General features: G+C 40.7%; 1 protein-coding gene across 1 annotated transcript in view; it reads right to left on the reverse strand.

The window, feature by feature from the left end:
• The window catches only part of LOC122925999 (sodium-coupled monocarboxylate transporter 1-like), a 54,012-nt gene that overhangs the window by 6,181 nt on the left and 23,629 nt on the right, over positions 1–24,202 (reverse strand). Inside the window, exons 7-11 of the mRNA XM_044277394.1 lie at positions 22,248–22,377; positions 12,081–12,169; positions 10,102–10,211; positions 8,158–8,225; positions 533–619 (exon numbers count right to left, since the gene is read on the reverse strand). Coding sequence (XP_044133329.1) covers positions 533–619; positions 8,158–8,225; positions 10,102–10,211; positions 12,081–12,169; positions 22,248–22,377 — 484 coding nt within the window. The remainder of the gene's footprint in view (positions 1–532; positions 620–8,157; positions 8,226–10,101; positions 10,212–12,080; positions 12,170–22,247; positions 22,378–24,202) is intronic.

Consider the following 24,202-nt stretch of genomic DNA (forward strand, 5'->3'; position numbering starts at 1 on the left):
TCTTTTGCAGGATTGAAATGAATGGGTCTGCATCTGACATGCAAAAAATGTGAATCGGATGAGGACCAAAAAAACAGGAATGTGAATAAGGCCTAAACAAGGAAGGGGAATATGTCCATAGAATGGATGCGGAAGGGGAAACAAACCACCAGAAACTTTCATTCTGGGTGCCACAACTCAGCTCCAATATGGGTGGCCCCTAACTTCTATGAGCCTGTATTTTGTCAATTGAGAGAGAAAATTGTTTATTAGGATACCTGATATTCCATAGTCACAGCTCATGTACTATAATTCTTCATCCACAGAATACAACACCATAAACAATTCCTGTATTTTTCTAATAGATTTTGAAAATCAGCTTTTGGGAATTTGATTTCCCAGAAGCTGCTGTTTTACCATATAGAATAATCCACCTCCACCCTTTAAAATCTCATTCGCTTTGCAGCTACTATAAATGCTGTGAATTGTCCACCTGAAATTCCACAGCATATCCATCCCATCTTCATATACCCTTAGAAAACAGAATACTCACCAAAGAATTGCAGAACGGTAAAAACATTCCTAAAGCAAACAATCCAAGAAGGGGCCCTCCAACCATAGAAAATATAGACAATGCAGCCTGGGGTTACAAAGAAAACACAATGATTTTCACTCCACATGTTACTGAAACACGGTATTGATATTACCATACAGCGGTTTGTGCATAAACTGACTATACTATATATACTATATATGTGTGTATATATATATATATATATATATATATATATATAGATATATATATAAACCCATGTTCTTAGCCCTGTTATTTAACTGCATGAATTTCAACATTATGCATTTTGTGCAGAATATTTTAAGGGGTTGTCTCACTTCATCAAATGGCATTTGTCACGTAGAGAAAGTTAATACACGTCACTTACTAATATATTGTTGTTGTCCATATTGCCTGCATCAAATTATACACTGCTTATTTCCATGGTTACTACCACCTTGTAATCCATCAGCGGTGGCCATGATTTCACACTATAGGAAAAAATGCTACGTCCTCTCTGGTGGCCAGGAACGTGGGAGTTCATATAGGCTGGTGCTATTTTTTTATAGTATTCAAGCATGGCCACGCTGATGGATTGCAGGGTGGCCGTAACCATGGAAACGAGCAGTGTATAATGTGACGGAAAAATGAATCCAGCCAGCAAAGAAAGCAACTTGAACACTCTGAGTGATTGGGCATCAACTTGGCAAATGAGGTTCAATGTGGACAAATGTAAAGTTGCGCATCTTGGTTGTAATAATCTCTGTACTTCATATGTCCTAGGGCAGTGGTGGCGAACCTATGGCACGGGTGCCAGAGGCGGCACTCGGAGCCCTCTCTGTGGGCACCCCCACCCTGGAAAAAGTCTGAGTGTACCAATATGCCTTAGACCTTTCCTGCCATTCATCAGCGCAGGACGCACCATGAACAGCATAGGCAGCGCACTGAATGTAGACAGGCTATTATAGCTACTACATGATAAAGTACATGAAAGATATACTATATTGGACTGTAGGATTCATGTTAACTTGCCGCGTTGGCACTTTGCGATAAATAAGGGGGTTTTGGGGTTGCGGTTTGGGCGCTCTGTCTCTAAAAGGTTCACCATCACTGTCCTAGGGGATGTAACACTGGCAGAGTCACTTATAGAGAAGGATTTGGGTGTCCTTGTGGATGGTAGATTAAATTATAGTATACAATGTCAATCAGCTGCTTCTAAGGCCACCAGGATATTGTCCTGCATTAAACGAGGCATGGACTCGCGGGGCAGGGATGTAATACTACCACTTTACAAAGCGTTGGTGCGCCCTCATCTGGAATATGCAGTTCAGTTCTGGGCACCAGTCCATAGAAAGGATGCTCTGGAGCTGGACAAAGTACAGAGGAGAGCGACTAAACTGATAAGGGGCATGGAGGGTTTTACTTTTGAAGAAAGATTAAAAGAATTAAATTGATTTACTCTTGAAAAGAGGCGACTAAGGGGGGGACATGATTAACCTATACAAATATATAAATGGCCATACAAAATATTACGCGAAAAAGCTGTTCCATGTAAAATGTGCTCAAAAGACAAGGGGTCTCTGTCTCCGACTGGAGAGGAAAAAGTTCAGTCTCCAAAGCTTCTTTACTGTGAGAACGGTAAATCTGTGGTCACAGCAGGAACGGTGGACAGTTTCAAAAAGGGTTTAGACGAATTCTTAAAAGTAAATGACATTAATGCTTATGAAAACATGTAGAAATCCTGAGTCTCACTTCCTTCTGGGATTCACGTCCCCACCTATTCCTTGGTTGAACTTGATGGACGGATGTCTTTTTTCAACCGTATAATGTATGTGAACTATGTAACATGGATAATCACAATACATTAGTAAGTGCCTTGTATTAACTTTCTCTACGTGATAAATGCCACTTGCTGAAGTGACACAACCCCTTTAAACAACAATCTAAACAAACACGCATAGTAGTGGTGTGCTTCTTAAGATTCTCTCCACTTTATGATAAATAAAATGCAATTGAAGATATTTCACAAAAAACAAGCCCTCAAGCTGATCTGTGAATGAAAACATAAAAAGTCATTTTCTCAAAGGTCTTTATTCTAAAAGGAGCCTGGACAGCACCTTTAAAAAAGCTGTGGCTCTTGGAAGGTGGGGGGAGGGGAAATAGGAAATAAAAATGCAAAAACAAAAATTGGCACGATCCTTAGATCCAACAGGGAACAAATATATTAAGCCTTATTTTATGCTTTTCTTCCTTGTTGGATGTCATGCTGCATTAAGCGCTTTGTGCTGCAACTGCAATCTGTGACCGTCGCCTTATATACAGTAACTTAAAAAGCTGCCAAGTATTTCGCTATTTGAATACAGCTGGATACATTTGGTACATACGAAATATATTTGCAAAAGAATCCTGCGTTTCATGGCATACAATGCACAGTGTTTTTCCCCGTCTCTGATACTGTGTACTACACATACATACATCTATACATACTCATTAAAGGGAACCTGTCACCCGATTTTATACCATCTACCGTAATACATGAGTAGTACTGCACATACAAAGTCCAGATTGCTATGTTTTATTTCCCCACTGCCAGCGCTCAGAGCTGCATTAAAATACATTGTCAGGACTGCTGTGCATGCGCACATGAGTCCTCTCCATTAGGTTAGAACAGAATAGCAGTCTGGTCTTTTAGTGCGGCCTTGAGAGCTGAGAGTGGGGAAATTGGGCAGTTTTTATCTATCAACTTCAAGGAAAATTAATGGTATTATGCTATTCTGCCTTAGGACGGCAAATTATGGGAACAGGTCCATGACGCTATTATTCAAACTAGCTCAAAGAATAATAAGGACTGATACTGAGTCCGTGGTATTCACGGAAAAAGCACTGCCACTTCCTCTGCGCTGTCAGCCGTGATTGATGTCTGCAGTGTATACATGCAGATACATAGTTAGCTTCCAATCACCAGTGAGAGGGGTGGAGGAGGCGGTGGGAGCCCTATTCTCATGAATACAGCTGACTTATGACTGCAATGTCATTGGGCACTAATTACGGTATTATTATTACTATTGTTACTAGAAACAGAATATACCTTAGTGCTCATTTAGCCTGCATTTATGGGCTAGGGGCCTACATTATATTCAGCATCGCATACATTCTTAGCTTCTTAGCTTCAAATGCAATGCTAACCACTTCTATATGGCACACAATGAGGACATATAGGTTTTTGTTTAATACATGGCAAACTGTTATTGGATAACCTGTAACCATAGATTGTAAGGAGCAAATCCCAGAGCTTTTACAATAAAATAAAAGACGTTACTGGGAGTTGGTAAGAAGAGGCTTTATATGCCACACTACATAGAGTGTCTCCCGTCTTAGGCTGGATTCACACATTGGTTGATATGACGCCGTGCGCTTCCTGCTGCCGCCGCAGTACAGTATTACACTGGTATAGATCATACGAGTGTATTACTGTACTACGACGGCAGCAGGAAGCACACGGCATCATAGCAACCAATGACGCCGTGCGCTCCTGCACTCAGAAGAAATCCAGGCCGGTATCACACAGAGGCAATTTCAAGATTTGGAGAATCACAATGGTAAGGTACCTTTGATTAGGGACCATACTTAAATTCTACCATGTCACTCATGCAAACCAGTTGTTTCGTCACTATAAGGGCTCATGCACACAACGGATCCGCAAAAAATACGGATGATGTCCATGAGCATTCTGTATTTTGCGAAACGGAATAGCGGACCACTAATAGAACAGTCCTATCCTTGTCCGTAATGCTGGCAATAATAGGACATGTTCTATTTTTTTGCAGAAAGGAAATACGGAATGCACACGGAGTAACTTCCGTTTTTTCTGCGAACCCGGGGATCAGGGGTGCAACTGGGACCATACAGAGCACAGCTGTCCATGGCAGTCAGTCTTCTCTCTCCTCAGTCTCCACCTGTCAGGCATGCACAATCGGAGTGCTAGAGTCCTGTGCGGCGCCATGCTTGCCAGTGAAGTGGTAAAGCTGCAGACACTCTAACAGATAAGTAGATTTATCAAAGGCCAGTGTTTCAAGCCTTTTGGCGTCAGTGCACCACAATAAAATCTATGGCAGCTGCAAGCTACCGTAGACCTCTATCTTAATTTGCACCAGAAAACTGGCATAAATGAAGATACATTTTGAGGGGCCTGCTAGCCCTGCACCCTCCCTTGCCATGCCCCTTTTTTAGGAAAGTGGAGAGGGCGGAATAAAAATTCCATTTCTGACAAAATTTGTTGCTAGTGATGTTTAAAAATTTGCAAACACAGTGTTTGTGACCTTAATATGCAACAAAACTGGAATGGAGGAAACGATTAATTCACTCGACTGTGTTACACTGGCACAAATAACTTATATCACATTATGGTGAATAATTCCTAATTGGGGCACATTATGTTAGGGGTTAGCTATTGCCCTGCCTAGCTAATATTTATTTACATGGATTTACAAAGCATGTCTTTATTCTCAATCTATGCAAAAGCATTGTATATTTTAATTAGGCCACTATAGATTCTTAAAGGGCAATACATTTTAAGTACGCATGATAAAAGTGGACTGATGACCACTGGCAGCACTTACTCTAGCCTATGGACAAACCAGCAGGAGTGCTTACAATAGACTGTTGAATGACTCGTAGCAGTATTTAAGCTAGACTATAGACTTACTGGCTGCAGCATTTACGCTACACTGTGAACTGACTGGCAGCAGCGTTAACACTAGACTGTAGACTGATCAGCATTTACACTAGACTGGGAACTGACTGGTGACAGTGTTTACACCAGACTATGAACTGACTGGCAGTAGTGTTTACACTAGATTGTGGACTGATTCTCAGCAACATTTACACTAGACTATGGACTAACCGGCAGCAGCGTTTACACTCAACTGTGGACTAACCGGTGGAGGTGTTTACACTAGACTGTGGGCTGACTGGTAGAAGTGTCTATACTAGACTATGGACTAACCGGCAGCAGCGTTTACACTCAACTGTGGACTAACCGGTGGCAACACTAAGGATATGGCCACATGGTCTAGTGATAAGCGATAGTGTTTACACTAGACTATGGACTAATTGGCAGCAGAATTTACACTACAATGTGGACTGACCAAAAGCAGTGTTTTTACTAGACAGTGGACTGACTGACCACAATATTTACACTACCCTCTGGACTGACTGGTGGAGGTGTTTATACTAGACTGTGGACTGACTGGTGGAGGTGTTTACACTAGAAGACTGTGGACTGACTGGTGGAGGTGTTTACACTAGTCCGTGGACTAACTGGTAAGGGTGTTTACACAAGACCGTGGACTGACTGGTGGCAACATTTACACTAGACTAGGACCTAACTAAACAGAATGTTTACAGTAGATATTAATATATTTCGTGAATTAAATAATGAATATAATTAGGACCTGACCTGGGTAAGGTAATTGTACTAGTTTATTTACAAATGCCTATCCAGGCAATAGAACCTGTCTTGACCCAGGTATAAATTAATACTTCACTTTTATTTGAATACAAGTAAAACCTAAATGCTAAGTGTGTGTGAGGTGCACTCTTTAATTAAACTTAAACAGAACCAAAAAATTAAGGGGTGTTAAAAACACAGTACACCACTTCACTGGTAGGTGTATTGCTTTGACTTACCACTGTAAGGGCAGAACACTACCGTACCACCGTCCGCGGTGACTCTGCCAGCTGAGAATGGTTGTAATAACAGCCATATAGAGTGGTGGGAGAAATGGAAATATCAACCCACTATGTGAATGGCGCATAAAACGTCTCAGTTGATCTCAGACTGGGATTAGTGGCAACTAACACCGCAACACGGACTCGGTGCACAGTAGCCAAAACCACAACTAACTTGATTGCTAAACCAAACCAAGCAACGTCGGCCAGCCTGACCGCTAGTTGCTGGTTAACAGTGGAGAGGTGCACAGCGATTAAAAACTAACACTGCCCCCGACATGTTTCGCCAGTATTCTGGCTTCTTCAGGGGTTAATGGGCAGCCCATGCACATCTCTTCACCCTGCCTAATTGTCAAAGCAATACACCTACCAGTGAAGTGGTCTACTGTGTTTTTAACACCCCTTAATTTTTTGGTTCTGTTTAAGTTCAATTAAAGAGCGCACCTCGCACACACTTAGCATTTAGGTTTTACTTGTAATCAAATAAAAGTGAAGTATTAATTTATACCTGGGTCAAGACAGGTTCTATTGCCTGGATAGGCATTTGTAAATAAACTAGTGAATTAAATAATGTATCCTTTTAGTCAGTCCTCAAAATACTCTAAAAAATGATGTTTACATCATTAACACCTGTTTTGGGGAGGAAGCATATATATTTTTTAATAATGCACAGGAGAGGCCCAGTTCAAAGCTTGCTCTGAGGCCCAGAACACTCTAGTAATGTCGCTGGCAGCATCTCAGACTACCTCACAGTCCTGCAGGAACTACCTCACAGTTCTGCCCTTATGGAGCCAAGCTAAAAAGCAGCCATCATGTTGAGCTTCTGGCTGAAGGGTCTCTTTAAAGACCATTTTTTCTAATCTGTTTTTATTTTCTGATTGTAGATTTTTTATTCTATTTTCTGAACATGATTATGGGGGCTGTCATCTTGCCTGAGCTGTCCTTAACAACATTTAGAAAGCATTAAGAAAACTGCTTTATGGCAGTCCCATGGTCCATAGACGCAATGGACAGGAGGAGACATCATTGACTTCTATGGGAGAGGTTTCTAGGCATGCTCTGTGACCTGTACAAGGAAAGATTAGATAAGCTCTGACAATCACCTATGGTGAATGGAGGATCCTGATTTATCTGTACACAGAGGTGATGTCATTATAGGCAGGAGTAGAATGATAGATAACTGCAGTAAAGAGATCTGTACAGACCAAGAATCAACACCTATTATTAGGCTTAGTGACCAGTGCAAGAACTGCAGGATTTTGTCGTTTTTGTTTAAATATAGACATTGACACGGAAAATTAAAAATAACATAATCAAATATGTTTAAAAATATGTTAAACTTATATGTTAAATATGTTAAACTGAGTGACCTATACAGCCTAATAGGGAATATAGTCACTGAGAGGAATAATGGATACTAATAGGGTCCTCCAACCCTAAAGCACAAGACAGAAATGCATGTAGCCGATATCACAATAATATTAACATTAGTAAACATAACCTAGGGGGTTTATATTCAATTTTTTTGCACCATATGAGTTTATGCAATGACAATAAATTATCCTGTTCAGAATGCGTAAGTGTTTTATGTACTTTTAATTCATAGTATTTTTTTTTTATTTTGTCTATAATAAAACCTATACTTTATTTGAATTGAGCTGTACCATACATTTTTCTGTATATTTGTTACTGGAGACATTGTGAAGCCCAACACCCCAACAGATGGCATATGGTCTTGGATAGATAATAGACAGGGGGTGAATACTTCTATATATTTTATAGTCTTTAGTGGCAGAATACACTTTTAGGTAAGTTTAGTTTCAGAAAATTACTGTTTCCAGATGTAAACTGTTTAACAGTGTGAACATATTCCTTTAGGATGACAGAATATTTACCTGGATCACACCTCCCATTTTAGATGCAAGGGCTGACATCGCGATACACAGTATTCCATAAAAGGCATCTAGAGAAAATGTAAGAACAAACCGAAATAACTTTGGAGAAACAAGACATGTTTCACTATTACGCCCAAATAGTTTATATCAGTGATGGGGGTTAATGAAAAAGCAATCCTCAGTATAGACAGAATTCTCACTAGAGGGATCTTAGGGGCTTACTGTATAAAGTTTTCACATGTATTGAACAAAAAAAGAAAAATCAACAAAGAATTTCAGACAAGACTAGAAACATTTATAATCACAGTCTTATCATTTTATTCTATGTACAAACCATATGCAAATAACTCCTATGCTCCCTCTAGTGGTGACTGCAGTTATTCCGAATTTTATAATTTAACTGTCTATACAGGGGATTTATTGCCCTCTATCAAACAAACTGCAACTACTGGGAATGTCTTCTTCAAAGGTTTTTTCTAGTAAGCAACTAGAAACAGATCAAGCAATGTTAAAAGTAACAACCCCTTGAAATCTTTACATAAAAGATTGTATTGTTCCTGCAAACTTTTAGAATCAGATAAAGCTAGAGTTGTACATGAAATGACCATGGGATTATTCATATAGTGTGGTCAAGTCGTGGTTTTTTTTTTTTTTTACAACATTAACCCTTTCCCGGCCGCCTAATGTAAATATATGTCGGCAGTCAAGTATTTAAAGATGGTGCCCGCTCATGAGCCCAGCAGGCACCACATAGCAGCCAAGTGCCTGGGGCTAATAACGTTGATCACACAAATTTAACCCCTGATTTGACCACAGCATCTGAGAGCTCAAAATTGAATAAAAAGGTGAACAAAAAGTAATACACACCCCAAAATGGTATCAATGAAAAGTACACATTGACCTGCAAAAAATTAACCCCCACACAATTCCATACACAAAGCTCCAAAAAAGTTGTAGGAGTCAGAATATGGTGAAGAAAATATATTTAAAAAAATAGTTTCAAGTTGTTTTTTTTTCTGTTCTAAAAAGCATGAAAAACTATACAAATGTTGTATTGCCATAAATGTACTGAGCCATCCACATAGTGAACATCATAAAAACAAAACCCAGAAAACTTGACAGAAGTGCATTTTGTTTCCCCAATGCCACCTTATTTGGAATTTTTCCTTGTTTCTCAGTACATTGTATGCAATATTAAATGATGACATTAGAAAGTAAAACTTGTCCCAAAAAAAAACTGGTGTTCATACGGCTGTGTGAATGGAAAAATAAAAATGTTATGGTTCTGGGAAGGCTGGGAGTGAAAAATAGCCTGACCCTGAAGGGGCTAAACATGAAACTGTGTCAAAATACTGCAATTTTTGAAGCAACCCAGCTTTCCTTGATTATTTTATCTCATCAGTCTAAGAATGCTGGACAAGATATACACAGTTCCAGTACTTTTCCAGACACCGTGGTGCCCCACATACAAATAAGTTAACAAAAATGGACACGCCCTTCCACTATCACATCAGCTAATGACTTTTAAATGTCCAGAACACTTTATAAAGAGCATAAGAAAAGTGATTCCTACTATAAATATACATAAATCCACTATATTGTACAATAAAACAGCCTAAGGGCTTGTTCACACGTCCGTTGCCCCTCCGTGCCCGTGCTGTGGACTGCCGTGGGCCAGCCGCATGCGGATCGCGGATCCCATCAGTTCCACAAAAAGATAGAGCAAGTTCTATCTTTTTGTGGTGCAGAGGAACGGAACGGAACCCCAGGAAGCACTCCGTAGTGCTTCCGTGGGGTTCCGTTCCGTGCTTTCGTTCCGCAGGGCATCTCCAGATTTGCTGACCCATGGTCGGTGCCTGTGCACTGCGGACCGCAATTTGCAGTCCACAGCACGGGCATGGAGGGGCAACGGTCGTGTGAACAAGCCCTAATGTAGATACTCACTCATTCCTTTTGACAGCCATGACAGCTTTCTTTCAGAGAGGTTGGTGTATGGTTTTATCAGGTCTTCTACAGTTACTGTAGCCAGTGCATTGATACTTGATGACACTGTGCTAAAAAAGCGAAATGTCATAGGTTAGATTAGAGGAAAAAAAGCATAGACATGAAAAGTACTGTGTGATAATTTGTTATGATATTGTTCTGAAAGGGGTTTTCTGTGAGTTAGATATTGAGGAGCTATCTCAGGACCAATCAAGATATGCATCAATATAAGACTGATGGGAAATTGTTTTCTTTTTAAACTAAATATATATATATACTTAAACTAAAATAATATGCTGCCGTGCTGTTGGTATCCCTGTTCATCTTTCAGTGCTAACCTCAGGATTGTAAAACTGCTAGGTAGTGAATGTAGTGGAGGAAGTATAAAAATGTCACCTAGTATGCTTGCTTGAGATAGTACTATGGATTAGAGAAGATGTGTTATCAAAAGTATTTTATTTCCATGCCTGATCTCCTGCATGAAGCGAGGGGTACTGTCAATGTACTGTTATTATGATGCTCTTTATAAATAAAGAATTGTTAAAAAAAATATAAGACTGATGGGGATCAGACTCCGAGCACTCCTACATTCATCTGTTAGAAGTGGCGTATCACTCATCACAGGTGTCTTTGACTTCACTTCTGACATCATATGGCTTTTGTGCAGCTCATTCCCATTCAAATGACTGCACCTGAATGCAATACTACACATAGACACTATGTAGGGCGCAGTGCTTGGTATGCCCTGCAGCAGCTGTGGCACTCAGATCCCAACCAATAGGAAATCGATGACCTTTCCTAAAGGAAATACCTTTAAAATATTTTTTTTTTTAATAAAAACCTATACTTTTTATAAAAACCTAGACTGTATTTGAAGCTTTGTACTTTGTTTTTCAATTTTAAAGGGAATCTGTCATCCAATCCATCCTTTTAAAACCAGCTTACATGTCCGATGAGCCCTTGCCAGCTGATTCTAATGTTCTTGCTCCCATGTCTCTCTCTGGCCTTATTGCAGAGAAAAAAGCTTTTTAATAATATGTAAATTAGTCCTTGGGTGCAACGAGAGTGGCACTCTTGCACCTTGTTGCACCGCTCACTTTCTACAGGCCGTGTCCCCACCTCTTTGACTGACAGGACCAGGCGTGTAGACTTATTCACCCCTGGTCCTGAAGTCTCTCGGCAGCAGGGTTGCCAACCGTCCAGAAATTTCTGGACAGTCAGTAAAAATAGCCGACTTTTTTCCTGTGTCCATGAAAAAAATAGATGCATCCGTGATTTTTTTAGGCTGGGGGTACTTGACTAGATTATTTTGGCGGTAATTATCATAATTTTTTTCAGCTCACAGTAAATGCTGGTAATGAGTCCTTATCAGTATACTGAGCTGTAGACATGTATTCCTTGTCAACTTTATCCTCCATTATGGTTTTCCAATTTGTCCATAAAAAATGTTGGCTCTCTGTGATTTTGGGAGAAGTTGTCCAGGAAAATTCGGGTTGGCAGCACAATGGCAACTGTGTTTGGTGCATGCGCAGTACATGGGATGAAGCGCAGTGGGCATTAAACTGACAGTATTACAATAGAGTGGATATTTTTAAGATGAGAAAAAGCTGTCAAACTGATTTATTATTGTTATGGGACAAATGCAGAAAATTCTGCAATATTATTTGCAATCCTTATGCTGCCAGTTTGACAGGCATGTCTACATGTTGTAGTGTAGGAAAACAAATTTGAGAAGTGAAATCCCAGTGCAATCCCACAGCATCCCATGTTGTATGTATGATGATTCGCATAATGAATGCACCATTTCTGAACTTTTATTTTCCCTTAGTTCCTTTCAACTTTTGCATTTTCCATATACAATGTAATAATATATTGAATTTATGAAAAGGTACCATAATAGAAAGAACATAATACCTGAAAGTACTGTATGACTTGCTCACCTCAAAGTGCCACTATATGCACAGGCCACAAAGAGTCCAGGTACTCCAGGATAGTTCTCAAGAATGTCAAGCACTAAATATGGCATGAGCTGCAATAATAAAACCCATAGAAAGATATTATAACAGAAGCCTGACAAGGCCTTCACACGGTTGCCTTCAATTTGATCATAAAGTGAACCAACAGGTTTTACTGTGAAAGAATACAACCACCTGTAAGGATTAACTATGAGTCACACAAGCGTCCTCCCCTCTAAGCCAGAACATAAAATAAGTTTCTGTTGGACAGAAAATGCTGAATGGGTGCCAAGTTAAACTTAAAACTGGCTGTTGAGTAATCTTTAACAAAGCAACAATCACTTTAGTCATAAAACTAAGTGACTAAAAATGAATAAAATTAATAAATGACAGTTCATTTTTTTTTCACTGCTCTTCCTGAGACAGAGTTTCCACATACAGTGGGGAAAATAAGTATTTCATACACTGGCGATTTAACAAGTTTTCCCAGCTACAAAGAATGGAGAGATCTATAAATGTTATCGTAGGTACACTTCAACTGTGAGAGACAGAATCAAAAAAAAAAATACAGAAAATCACATTGTATGATTTTTAAATAATGAATTTGCATTTCATTGCATGAAATAAGTATTTGATCATCTACCGACTGGCAAGAATTCTGACTCTCACAGACCTGTTATTTTGTCTTTAAGAAGCCCTCTTACCCTGCACTCATTGCCTGTATTATTTGCACCTGTTTGAAATCCTTACCTATATAAAAGACACCTGTCCTCACACTTAATGAATCACACTCCAACCTCTCCACCATGGCCATGACTAAAGAGCTGTCTAAGGACATCAAGGAGAAAACTGTAGACTCCCACAAGGCTGGGACAATAGGCCAGCAGCTTAGTGAGAAGGCAATTTATTAGAAAATGGAAGAAACACAAGATGACCGTCAATCTTCCTCAGTCTGGAGCTCCATGCAAGATCTCACCTCGTAGGGTAAGGATGATTCTGAGAATGGTCACTGACCTGAAGAGAGCTGGGACCACAGTCTCAAAGATTACCATTAGTAACACACTACATTGTCATGGATTAAAATCCTGCAGGGCATGCAAGGTCCCCTTGCTCACACCAGCACATGTCCAGGCCCTTTGAAGTTCGGCAATGACCATCTGGATGATCCAGAGGAGGTATGGGAGAAGGTCATGTGGTCAGATGAGACCATAATAGCACTTTTCAGTATCAACTTCACTCCCCGTGTTTGGAGGAAGAAGAAGGATAAAGAGTACAACCCCAAGAACACTGTCCCAACCGTAAAGCATGGGGGTGTAAACATCATACTTTGAGGGTGCTTTTCTGCAAAGGGGACAGAATGACTGCACCGTATTTAATGGAGGATGGATGGGGCCATGTCTCGCAAAATTGTGGCCAACAACCTCCTTCCCTCAGTAACGGCATTGAAGATGGGTCGTGGATGGGTCTTCCAGCATGACAATGACAAATAGACCTGCTGTGTGGATTTCAAAATCCATTTAATGTATTTTGTTTTGCAATGAGAAGGGTGTAATTCAAATTCATCTCTGCTATCTGTGCACACTGACTCACTGACTCTATGTTTCTGAACACACCAACTTCAGCAGCTAAACAGTCCTTGATGGTCCCTTTATGTGGGACTATTATCGAGCTGATTTTCGGGAACAAAGATTCATACAAACACTCATGTAAAGGTCATCAAGGTCTGATTTCAGGATATGAAGTCAGAGTAGGGACTAGCGCAGATCTGGATGCCTATATGGGTTGGGGGTGATTTTGGTTTGTATGTCAGAGAAGCGTCGCTGACCTGTTTCTGATGGTAATCTATGTAGCAAGTATTAGTGAGGCTGTAAGTGATTACCTGTATCAAGTGGCGATCTGTGGATACGGTTCCAAGTGGTTGATTCTGCTTTAGATGGCGATCCTTACAGAGATGTTCTTCCTGTTGTTGGATCCGGATAGATTCAGGCTCAACCTCGAGTGTGGGTGGCGCTCCGGCCGGTAGCTAATCCACTCACACGAGGGAACCCCAGTTGAAGTCCGGGAACTTCGGCGTGTGACGTCACCGCACTGTGTATGGAAGCCTGCAGGGGACACAATTAATCCGACGCGTTTCTGAGCCAAAACGGGCTCCTTCGTCAGGGATAGTAAGGTGTGTCTCTCCTGCAGATAAATAGGCTACCGTTCCCATGACAACCACTGGTTTGTTTGGATCAGGAATATTTAACCCTATCTGTACTGTTTTGTGTTTAGATTTAATTTAATCAAATGCAAACAGTTCAATCTCTTGGTTAAGGCCATATGGGGCCAGGCTGTTTAATTTAAAGATCCATTTGCTTTCTTTTCTGGACATCTCCTTTATGTAATTGCCACCTCTCTTGTTAATGGGTACTTTTTCAATCCCTCCAAAGGTGGATCCATTAAATTTGCTTGCATGATACTGTGTATAATGGCGGGATAGCGGATGACCCTCAAATTTTTTGTGTATGTTTCTCACATGTTCTCCAATTCTTGTTTTGAGTAGTCTCTTTGTCCTACCCACATATAATTTCTGGCACGGGCATTTTATATAATATATTAAACCTGCCGTATTGCAAGTCATGTAATGGTTGAGTTTGAAGGTAGACTCTTTTGTCTTAATTTCTGTAATTGGGCCTTTTATGGATTTATTGCTCAGTCTGCAGTTTGCGCATAATTTACACGGAAAAAATCCCTTTTTCAGGCTGCATTTATTTGTAGGTAGTTTTTTTGTTGTAGTGGCAGAGGGTGCCACCATATTCAGGAGGTTGGGTGTCTTCCTGAATATAAATTTTGGAAGCCCTGTCATCATTTCTCCAATTTGTTTGTCTTGTCTTAATATTTCCCAATGCCTTTTTATGATTTTTTTGAAGGTAGATGCACCTTCACTGTAGTTGCTGATAATAGGGATGTCGATTATATGTGGGTTATTTTCATTTGTTGTTTTCTCAACCGGTTTGTTCTGCAGAAGTGCGTGTTGATCCAAATTGTTAATTTGCTCTGTGATAGGTGTCAATTTTCTTATATCATACCCCTTGTCTATAAATTTTTTATTAAGTTTCATTATTTCGACTTTGTAATCCTCCACGTCAGTGCAATTTCTCCTAGCACGTATGTATTGACTGCGTGGGATATTGTTGAGCCAGGTGGGTAGGTGGCAACTATTCAAGGGTATGAAGCTGTTTGTATCAGTTGGTTTATGGTAAGTTTTTGTTAAAATTGAGCCATTTGAGATGGAAATCGTCAGGTCCAGAAAGTTAATCTCGGTCTTGCTCCAGGTAGGACTAAAATTAAGATAAAAGTCATTTTTATTTAAATTCGTTAAAAATTGTTCTAATAAAAGTTCATCTCCCTTCCATATAAAAATCACGTCGTCTATAAAACGTTTCCATAGGACCAGATTCGCACCGATCCCGCCCGAGGTCTGGTAGGTTAGCTCCTCCCACTGACCCATATACAGGTTTGCGAAACTCGGTGCGAATCTGGTCCCCATCGCGGTCCCCCACGTCTGCAGATAAAAGTCGGATCCATACTTAAAATAGTTATGCTTCAAAATAAAAGTGATGCAGTCACCGATAAAACTGATTTGGTTCTCTGGCATAAACCCACCTTTCCTCAGAAAGTGTTCTGTTGCTTTTCTTCCTTTTTCGTATTCGATGACTGTATAAAGTGAGGTAACATCCAGGGTTCCTAAAATATAATCATCTTTCCATTCAATGTCCTTCAGGATCTGTAAGATGTGTTTAGTGTCTTTTAAGTAAGCCGGTAATTTTTGTACATAAGGTTGTAGTAAAACATCTACATATTTCGATAAATTAGATGTTAGTCCATCGATTCCTGAGATTATGGGCCTTCCAGGTGGGTTGATGTTACTCTTATGGATCTTTGGCAGGTAATAAAATATTGGGATCCTAGGGCTCTGGTTATTGATGTACGTGGCTTCCTCTGCTGTTAGAATGCCATTTAATCTGCCATTTTTCACTAGAATGTTCAGTTTTGTCTTATAGGAGTCTGTCGGGTTCATTTGGAGTTTCCTATATGTTTTTATATCAGATAATAGGCGTACACATTCTCGATGATAGTCTTCTTGTTCCAGTATTACTATACTACCCCCCTTGTCAGCAGGTTTAATGATTATTCCATTGTTGGATTGTAGTGTTTCTATGGCCTTTAGTTCGCCCTTAGATAGGTTCCCTGGGCCTCTCCTTCTGTGTGGATTGATTTTGCGCAAATCCCGGGTCACTAGGGTTTGGAAGGTACGTATGGCATCAGAATATTCACTGATAGGGTTAAAGTTGGACTTTTGTTTTAGTGTCGTGTGAATGAAACGGTTGGTGTATATTGGTTCCTGGTTAGTGTGGTCTGCATATTCATTGCTATCGTCTTTGTCATTATTAGTAGCTGTTTGTTTTTTATGTTTGTTCTGTTTGGTATCCCCATTGTCCACTCTAGTTTTAGGTGGTGATTTTTCCTTGTTATGTTTATTTGGATTTTTATTTTTATTTTTAATATTGTTTTTCAGCTGAGTATTCTCTTTTGGGGTTACATCTTTTTTCAAGAATGTGTTTTTTAAGAAGTATTTTTTGAGAGCTAGTTTACGGGTAAATTTTCTTATGCCAATGAAGGCATTGAACGGGCAGAATTTTGATGATGGGGCAAATTTCAGACCTTTGTCCAAAGGTCTGAAATTTGCCCCATCATCAAAATTCTGCCCGTTCAATGCCTTCATTGGCATAAGAAAATTCAAATAAACATAACAAGGAAAAATCACCACCTAAAACTAGAGTGGACAATGGGGATACCAAACAGAACAAACATAAAAAACAAACAGCTACTAATAATGACAAAGACGATAGCAATGAATATGCAGACCACACTAACCAGGAACCAATATACACCAACCGTTTCATTCACACGACACTAAAACAAAAGTCCAACTTTAACCCTATCAGTGAATATTCTGATGCCATACGTACCTTCCAAACCCTAGTGACCCGGGATTTGCGCAAAATCAATCCACACAGAAGGAGAGGCCCAGGGAACCTATCTAAGGGCGAACTAAAGGCCATAGAAACACTACAATCCAACAATGGAATAATCATTAAACCTGCTGACAAGGGGGGTAGTATAGTAATACTGGAACAAGAAGACTATCATCGAGAATGTGTACGCCTATTATCTGATATAAAAACATATAGGAAACTCCAAATGAACCCGACAGACTCCTATAAGACAAAACTGAACATTCTAGTGAAAAATGGCAGATTAAATGGCATTCTAACAGCAGAGGAAGCCACGTACATCAATAACCAGAGCCCTAGGATCCCAATATTTTATTACCTGCCAAAGATCCATAAGAGTAACATCAACCCACCTGGAAGGCCCATAATCTCAGGAATCGATGGACTAACATCTAATTTATCGAAATATGTAGATGTTTTACTACAACCTTATGTACAAAAATTACCGGCTTACTTAAAAGACACTAAACACATCTTACAGATCCTGAAGGACATTGAATGGAAAGATGATTATATTTTAGGAACCCTGGATGTTACCTCACTTTATACAGTCATCGAATACGAAAAAGGAAGAAAAGCAACAGAACACTTTCTGAGGAAAGGTGGGTTTATGCCAGAGAACCAAATCAGTTTTATCGGTGACTGCATCACTTTTATTTTGAAGCATAACTATTTTAAGTATGGATCCGACTTTTATCTGCAGACGTGGGGGACCGCGATGGGGACCAGATTCGCACCGAGTTTCGCAAACCTGTATATGGGTCAGTGGGAGGAGCTAACCTACCAGACCTCGGGCGGGATCGGTGCGAATCTGGTCCTATGGAAACGTTTTATAGACGACGTGATTTTTATATGGAAGGGAGATGAACTTTTATTAGAACAATTTTTAACGAATTTAAATAAAAATGACTTTTATCTTAATTTTAGTCCTACCTGGAGCAAGACCGAGATTAACTTTCTGGACCTGACGATTTCCATCTCAAATGGCTCAATTTTAACAAAAACTTACCATAAACCAACTGATACAAACAGCTTCATACCCTTGAATAGTTGCCACCTACCCACCTGGCTCAACAATATCCCACGCAGTCAATACATACGTGCTAGGAGAAATTGCACTGACGTGGAGGATTACAAAGTCGAAATAATGAAACTTAATAAAAAATTTATAGACAAGGGGTATGATATAAGAAAATTGACACCTATCACAGAGCAAATTAACAATTTGGATCAACACGCACTTCTGCAGAACAAACCGGTTGAGAAAACAACAAATGAAAATAACCCACATATAATCGACATCCCTATTATCAGCAACTACAGTGAAGGTGCATCTACCTTCAAAAAAATCATAAAAAGGCATTGGGAAATATTAAGACAAGACAAACAAATTGGAGAAATGATGACAGGGCTTCCAAAATTTATATTCAGGAAGACACCCAACCTCCTGAATATGGTGGCACCCTCTGCCACTACAACAAAAAAACTACCTACAAATAAATGCAGCCTGAAAAAGGGATTTTTTCCGTGTAAATTATGCGCAAACTGCAGACTGAGCAATAAATCCATAAAAGGCCCAATTACAGAAATTAAGACAAAAGAGTCTACCTTCAAACTCAACCATTACATGACTTGCAATACGGCAGGTTTAATATATTATATAAAATGCCCGTGCCAGAAATTATATGTGGGTAGGACAAAGAGACTACTCAAAACAAGAATTGGAGAACATGTGAGAAACATACACAAAAAATTTGAGGGTCATCCGCTATCCCGCCATTATACACAGTATCATGCAAGCAAATTTAATGGATCCACCTTTGGAGGGATTGAAAAAGTACCCATTAACAAGAGAGGTGGCAATTACATAAAGGAGATGTCCAGAAAAGAAAGCAAATGGATCTTTAAATTAAACAGCCTGGCCCCATATGGCCTTAACCAAGAGATTGAACTGTTTGCATTTGATTAAATTAAATCTAAACACAAAACAGTACAGATAGGGTTAAATATTCCTGATCCAAACAAACCAGTGGTTGTCATGGGAACGGTAGCCTATTTATCTGCAGGAGAGACACACCTTACTATCCCTGACGAAGGAGCCCGTTTTGGCTCAGAAACGCGTCGGATTAATTGTGTCCCCTGCAGGCTTCCATACACAGTGCGGTGACGTCACACGCCGAAGTTCCCGGACTTCAACTGGGGTTCCCTCGTGTGAGTGGATTAGCTACCGGCCGGAGCGCCACCCACACTCGAGGTTGAGCCTGAATCTATCCGGATCCAACAACAGGAAGAACATCTCTGTAAGGATCGCCATCTAAAGCAGAATCAACCACTTGGAACCGTATCCACAGATCGCCACTTGATACAGGTAATCACTTACAGCCTCACTAATACTTGCTACATAGATTACCATCAGAAACAGGTCAGCGACGCTTCTCTGACATACAAACCAAAATCACCCCCAACCCATATAGGCATCCAGATCTGCGCTAGTCCCTACTCTGACTTCATATCCTGAAATCAGACCTTGATGATATTTTGAACCTAACAGTCACAGCAGCAGACTGTGGCAGGGACTCTAGCTGCGATCATCTGAAGGATACCGAGTCCTGGTAGTGTTTGGGAGCGCGGGTGGGCTATTATATTATATATACTCATGTAAAGGTGTTGCCTATTACTCGTTCATCAGGTGAATTCATTGTTTATGCTGACACATACAGTAAATCATTGTTTCTGGGCAGCAGATTGTGCCATGTAAACAATGATCTGCTGCTCAGAAACAATGAATCTGTATGAGGTGAGCGATTTCAGTAGCAATTGCTCATCCCAATAAAGTGGAGGTGATTGCTGCATGTGAATGCAGCTCTGACCTCCTCTGATGAGAGGCAAGTATTGGAAAGGCAACAGTCCCTTTCTGATAATTGCCTGCTCAGTCAATGTGTGTAAATACACGATACTGAATTATATGGCAAATTAAGAAACCCTTCCTAATTGCTACTTGCCTGAGCAAACAGGGTTGTCACTTTATGTAGTGTTTGGATTGCTCTTTTTTTAATTCTGCTGACTGCCTATGAACTTATCTCCTTTGATTATTGAATGAACTCTGACAGCCCTGACCTTCTGCTTGATCAATTTCTGATTTTGCTTCAACAAATTGGTTTCTATTCCTGTTAGCTGTTGTCCGTGGATTCCACACCATAGGACCAGATCTCTATCTGTGGCAAGCCAGAAGATGTAGTATCCGGGCAAACCTTGTGCCTGACCCTTTCTTTAAATTAATGCCAAGAGCCACATCCCGCACAATTCTTGGTTATACACAAGTTAGTACACGTATTCTGTACAGTTTCCTAGTATGAAGCCACACCATCTCTGTGTACTACTGTACACACTCCATTAGCTGGAATGACTGACATATTGAACAGTAGAAAAAATGTGGAAACATACGTCTGTATACATATATGGATAATCCACTGAATCATGCTACTAAAATCTCTATATGAAATTGCAGGCTAGAGGAATTACAACAGAGGATCATCTATGGGAGTCAAGTTCGTTAAAATATCTGTGTCCATGATGCCAAACTCCTTTGAGACCTCCAATGTGAATCACAGAATTGTTCTAAGCTGAGACCAACACATTAGTGGGGGGAAAAAAGGAGAATGTACATAACAGGAGCCATTACAGTGGTCAACTGAACATAAGTCCTATTGTCTCCCCTTTGTTCGAAGCTATTTTCCTTTTAATGAATCCATAAGAGTTTTTATATGATTGGTGCATAAAGGTATAAACATGAAAACAATTTGCTTCCTTATACTTACTCCTTAGCTAACTGGAATAAACATCCCCTAAAATCTTAGATTAAGCTTCTTTTCTGTACTACAGGATTATATCTGGAATTGTTTTACTAAACCCTACTTTTTAATGGACTGTTTGAGTGTTGGACAAGAGCGGACTGGGAACTTAAAGTGGCCTTGGAACAAAAACTAAAAGTAGCCCCATGTTGTAGGCAGGTTCAAATAGACAGAAGGCAAGCCAACATAAGCAGGCAGGGATAACAGAAGTAGAAGGGGCAGCAATACAATAGTGCAGCACAAGATACTACCCCCGCGGAACCAAATACCACAGAGCAGCACGATATACTGCCTCAGTAGAATCAAATGTCACTGTCATGCTCTGCTCAGTTTATGTGCGGAGGTCTGCCAGGTTAGCAGTACGTGTGTAGTTTTTTGTTTGTTTTGGGTTTGGGTTGAGCTGTATCGGCCTTCCTTCAGGTGCACTGGGTGGGGTCGTTTGTGTGAGTTTAAATTACGCCCCTTCCCAGTGTCCTGTGCGGGTTATAGCTTCTATCTTGCTCTGAGCAAAGGTGGACTTGCTTTTTCTGCTCCTCTAAAATATAAGTTGGTTTTGGTTTTTCTTTTGTGTTCTGTCTAGGCTGTTAGAGAGACACCTGCTCCTCCAGGAACTGAGGAAGCAGGCTTCCTCTTTCCCCCTTTCCACAATCTCAGGGACTTTAGGGAATCTTCAGCCTTAGGCACGGGGGCACGTTGATTCCCACCTTTTGAGTCTGAACGTGGGCACAGAAGTCCAGGGAGAGCTGGTATGGAATTGTCAGGAGGTGGCCTTTATCCCCAGCTTCTGGCCTAGACGCTTGTTTTGAGGTTTTCTGTGTGTTTATTGTATCTTGTATCCTACCCACCATGAGAGTCACATAGCAACACATAATACTGCTGCCCTTGCTGCAGTATTCAACTGTATCACCATCCTGAGGATGGCGATAAAGTTGAATTCAGGAGGGCACCTGCGGACGCTGGCCAGGGGCATAAGTACCTGATGCTCCTAGCATCAATTTGTTATGTACCCAGCTGGCAGCCATGAGGAAGAATTGGGCAGCCCCATGGGAATCATCCCACTGGGAAATTTCCCTGTAGGCTCTATGGTCAGTCTACCCCTGGTGTTGAAACCATTTTCATTACACAACTTTTCTGTGTATCTGGCATCCCTCCACACCTCTTCACATACATATTATCAAGCAGGATTATCCATAGTCTGTTAAGAAGCCAGTTGAAAACCCCATTACCACAGGATTAGGAAATACCTGGTCAGGAGCAGATACACGATCTGAGGTCCATGGGTCACAGTCCTTATATATTGAGAAAAGAATAAGGCCTGACAGCACAGCACAAGCAAGAATTGCCCATAATCCTATCAGATTCATGTAAAGAGCCCTAGAAGATTCAAATAAGAAAGAGATTAGGATAATTTACAAAATAGCAATGGGGACCATGGGGTATGCTTAAAATTTGATTAAAAACATCATACTACTCTTTTAACATGATGCCAACAATGTTAGATTTATATGTGACTAAAATGTCAAGAATATCAACATGAGGAATGTCTAAAATTGTCCCGGACATCTAGAATGAAACATGCCAGTGTATCGTAGTAATAAAGTAATTTGCCCTTCCCTTTGGCAACAGCAAAACATTCCCCCATTTTGCTCTGATAGAGAGGGTCTAAAAGCATAGCTATTAAGTAATCATCAGAATACTTGATGGTAAGGATGCGCCTGTCATTGCATAAGCAAGCAATCAGACAGCTTGCCATTCTCACCAGCATATGAGTGGACCCAGTTCTATCATCATTATCATCAGCCTTATCCTCCTGCACAAGCGACTCCTCCTGCACCTCCATCTTCAGTGGCAGCTCCTCATCCTATTCCTCCAGTTCCTTTTCCATGGGACTTTTTTCTGTGTGGGTCCCCAACAGCTACAGGGTAGTTAGTAAGATGCATAATCTGTTATTCTGCCCTCACTTGTTCGCATCTGCATTCATATAAATATCATGGGGATGACATAAATGATGCTGTAGTTGTCTATACTGACAAATCTGCTGGCTATTTCAAAGGGTCTGAGTACGCAACAGGCATCTCTGATGAGCTCCCACTGCCTGATCTTGAAACAACACTTGGTCCCTGCTGAGGTGGTCTGGTGCATGATAAAATCATTCACCACTTTATGCTTCTCATACAGACGAGGTAGCATAAGCACGGCGCAATTCCAGCAAGTTGGAACATCACGGATCAAGTGGGGCAATGGCAGACTGCTCTATTGCTGCAACTCCAGCATGGCCACAATGTTTCAGCCATTGTTGCTGACCACCTTGCACAGTCGGAGTTGGTGGGGAGGCAGGCAGCAGGATGTTTACTGCATTTTAGCAATTGATGGGTTGTGGCTACTCTCCCCCAGGCAGATCAGCTCTAGCACCACATTGGAAACGCTTTATTTTGCACATATGATAGGAGGGAGGGGGAATGGGAGCAACATCCTGCCCTGCTTCTGTTGAGGACTTGAGGATGTCCATGGAGGAGGAAGTGGAGGAAGCGGATAAGTGGCTGGAGAGGGAACCAGACTGACACAAACATGGAGGTGTCAATAGGACCTGGTCTTTTGCTGAAGTGCTGCCTTGCTGCAAAAAAACTATTGACTTAGTAGGCCTTAAAAGTCCGTAACAGCTGCTCCAAGTGTTCACGGTGGCAGGCACCTTTTTGCACAGAGAGAATTGCAAGGAGCAGCCCACGTTTACCGTCATGTGACAATGCAAGTCAGGGTGTTTTTTTGGAGAAAAAAATGGCAGCTAGGTATCTTTCAATGAGCCAGAGTGCACTCCATCAGATCCTCAAATGGAGCAGAATCCACTAAGTGGTACTGAACAGAAGAAGTAACTGATGATGATGATGAGGACACTGCGCTGCATATGGACGCTGCAAAGTAGACTGGGAGAAGGAGGAAACTCTTATTGTGCTAGCTGGTAGTCAGTTCTATTTTCCCAATGGATTAGGTGATGCCACTTTATGTACTACAATAGAGCTGAGGTGCCAATGTATGTGTTAGGAAAGCTGTGACCTTTGGCTGCAAGGCATGGTCAAAGCTTCTGAAGTGACATCCACATCATCCTGCTGTGACTGAGAAGAGGAGTAAGCCATCCAGTCCACAATTTCATCCTCTTTGTCTTCAATAGTGTTGAGAGCGAATATTTTAATTGCGAATTTTA

The sequence above is a fragment of the Bufo gargarizans genome, chromosome 2, assembly GCF_014858855.1.
Source record: "Bufo gargarizans isolate SCDJY-AF-19 chromosome 2, ASM1485885v1, whole genome shotgun sequence".
Taxonomy (NCBI): Eukaryota; Metazoa; Chordata; class Amphibia; order Anura; family Bufonidae; genus Bufo; species Bufo gargarizans.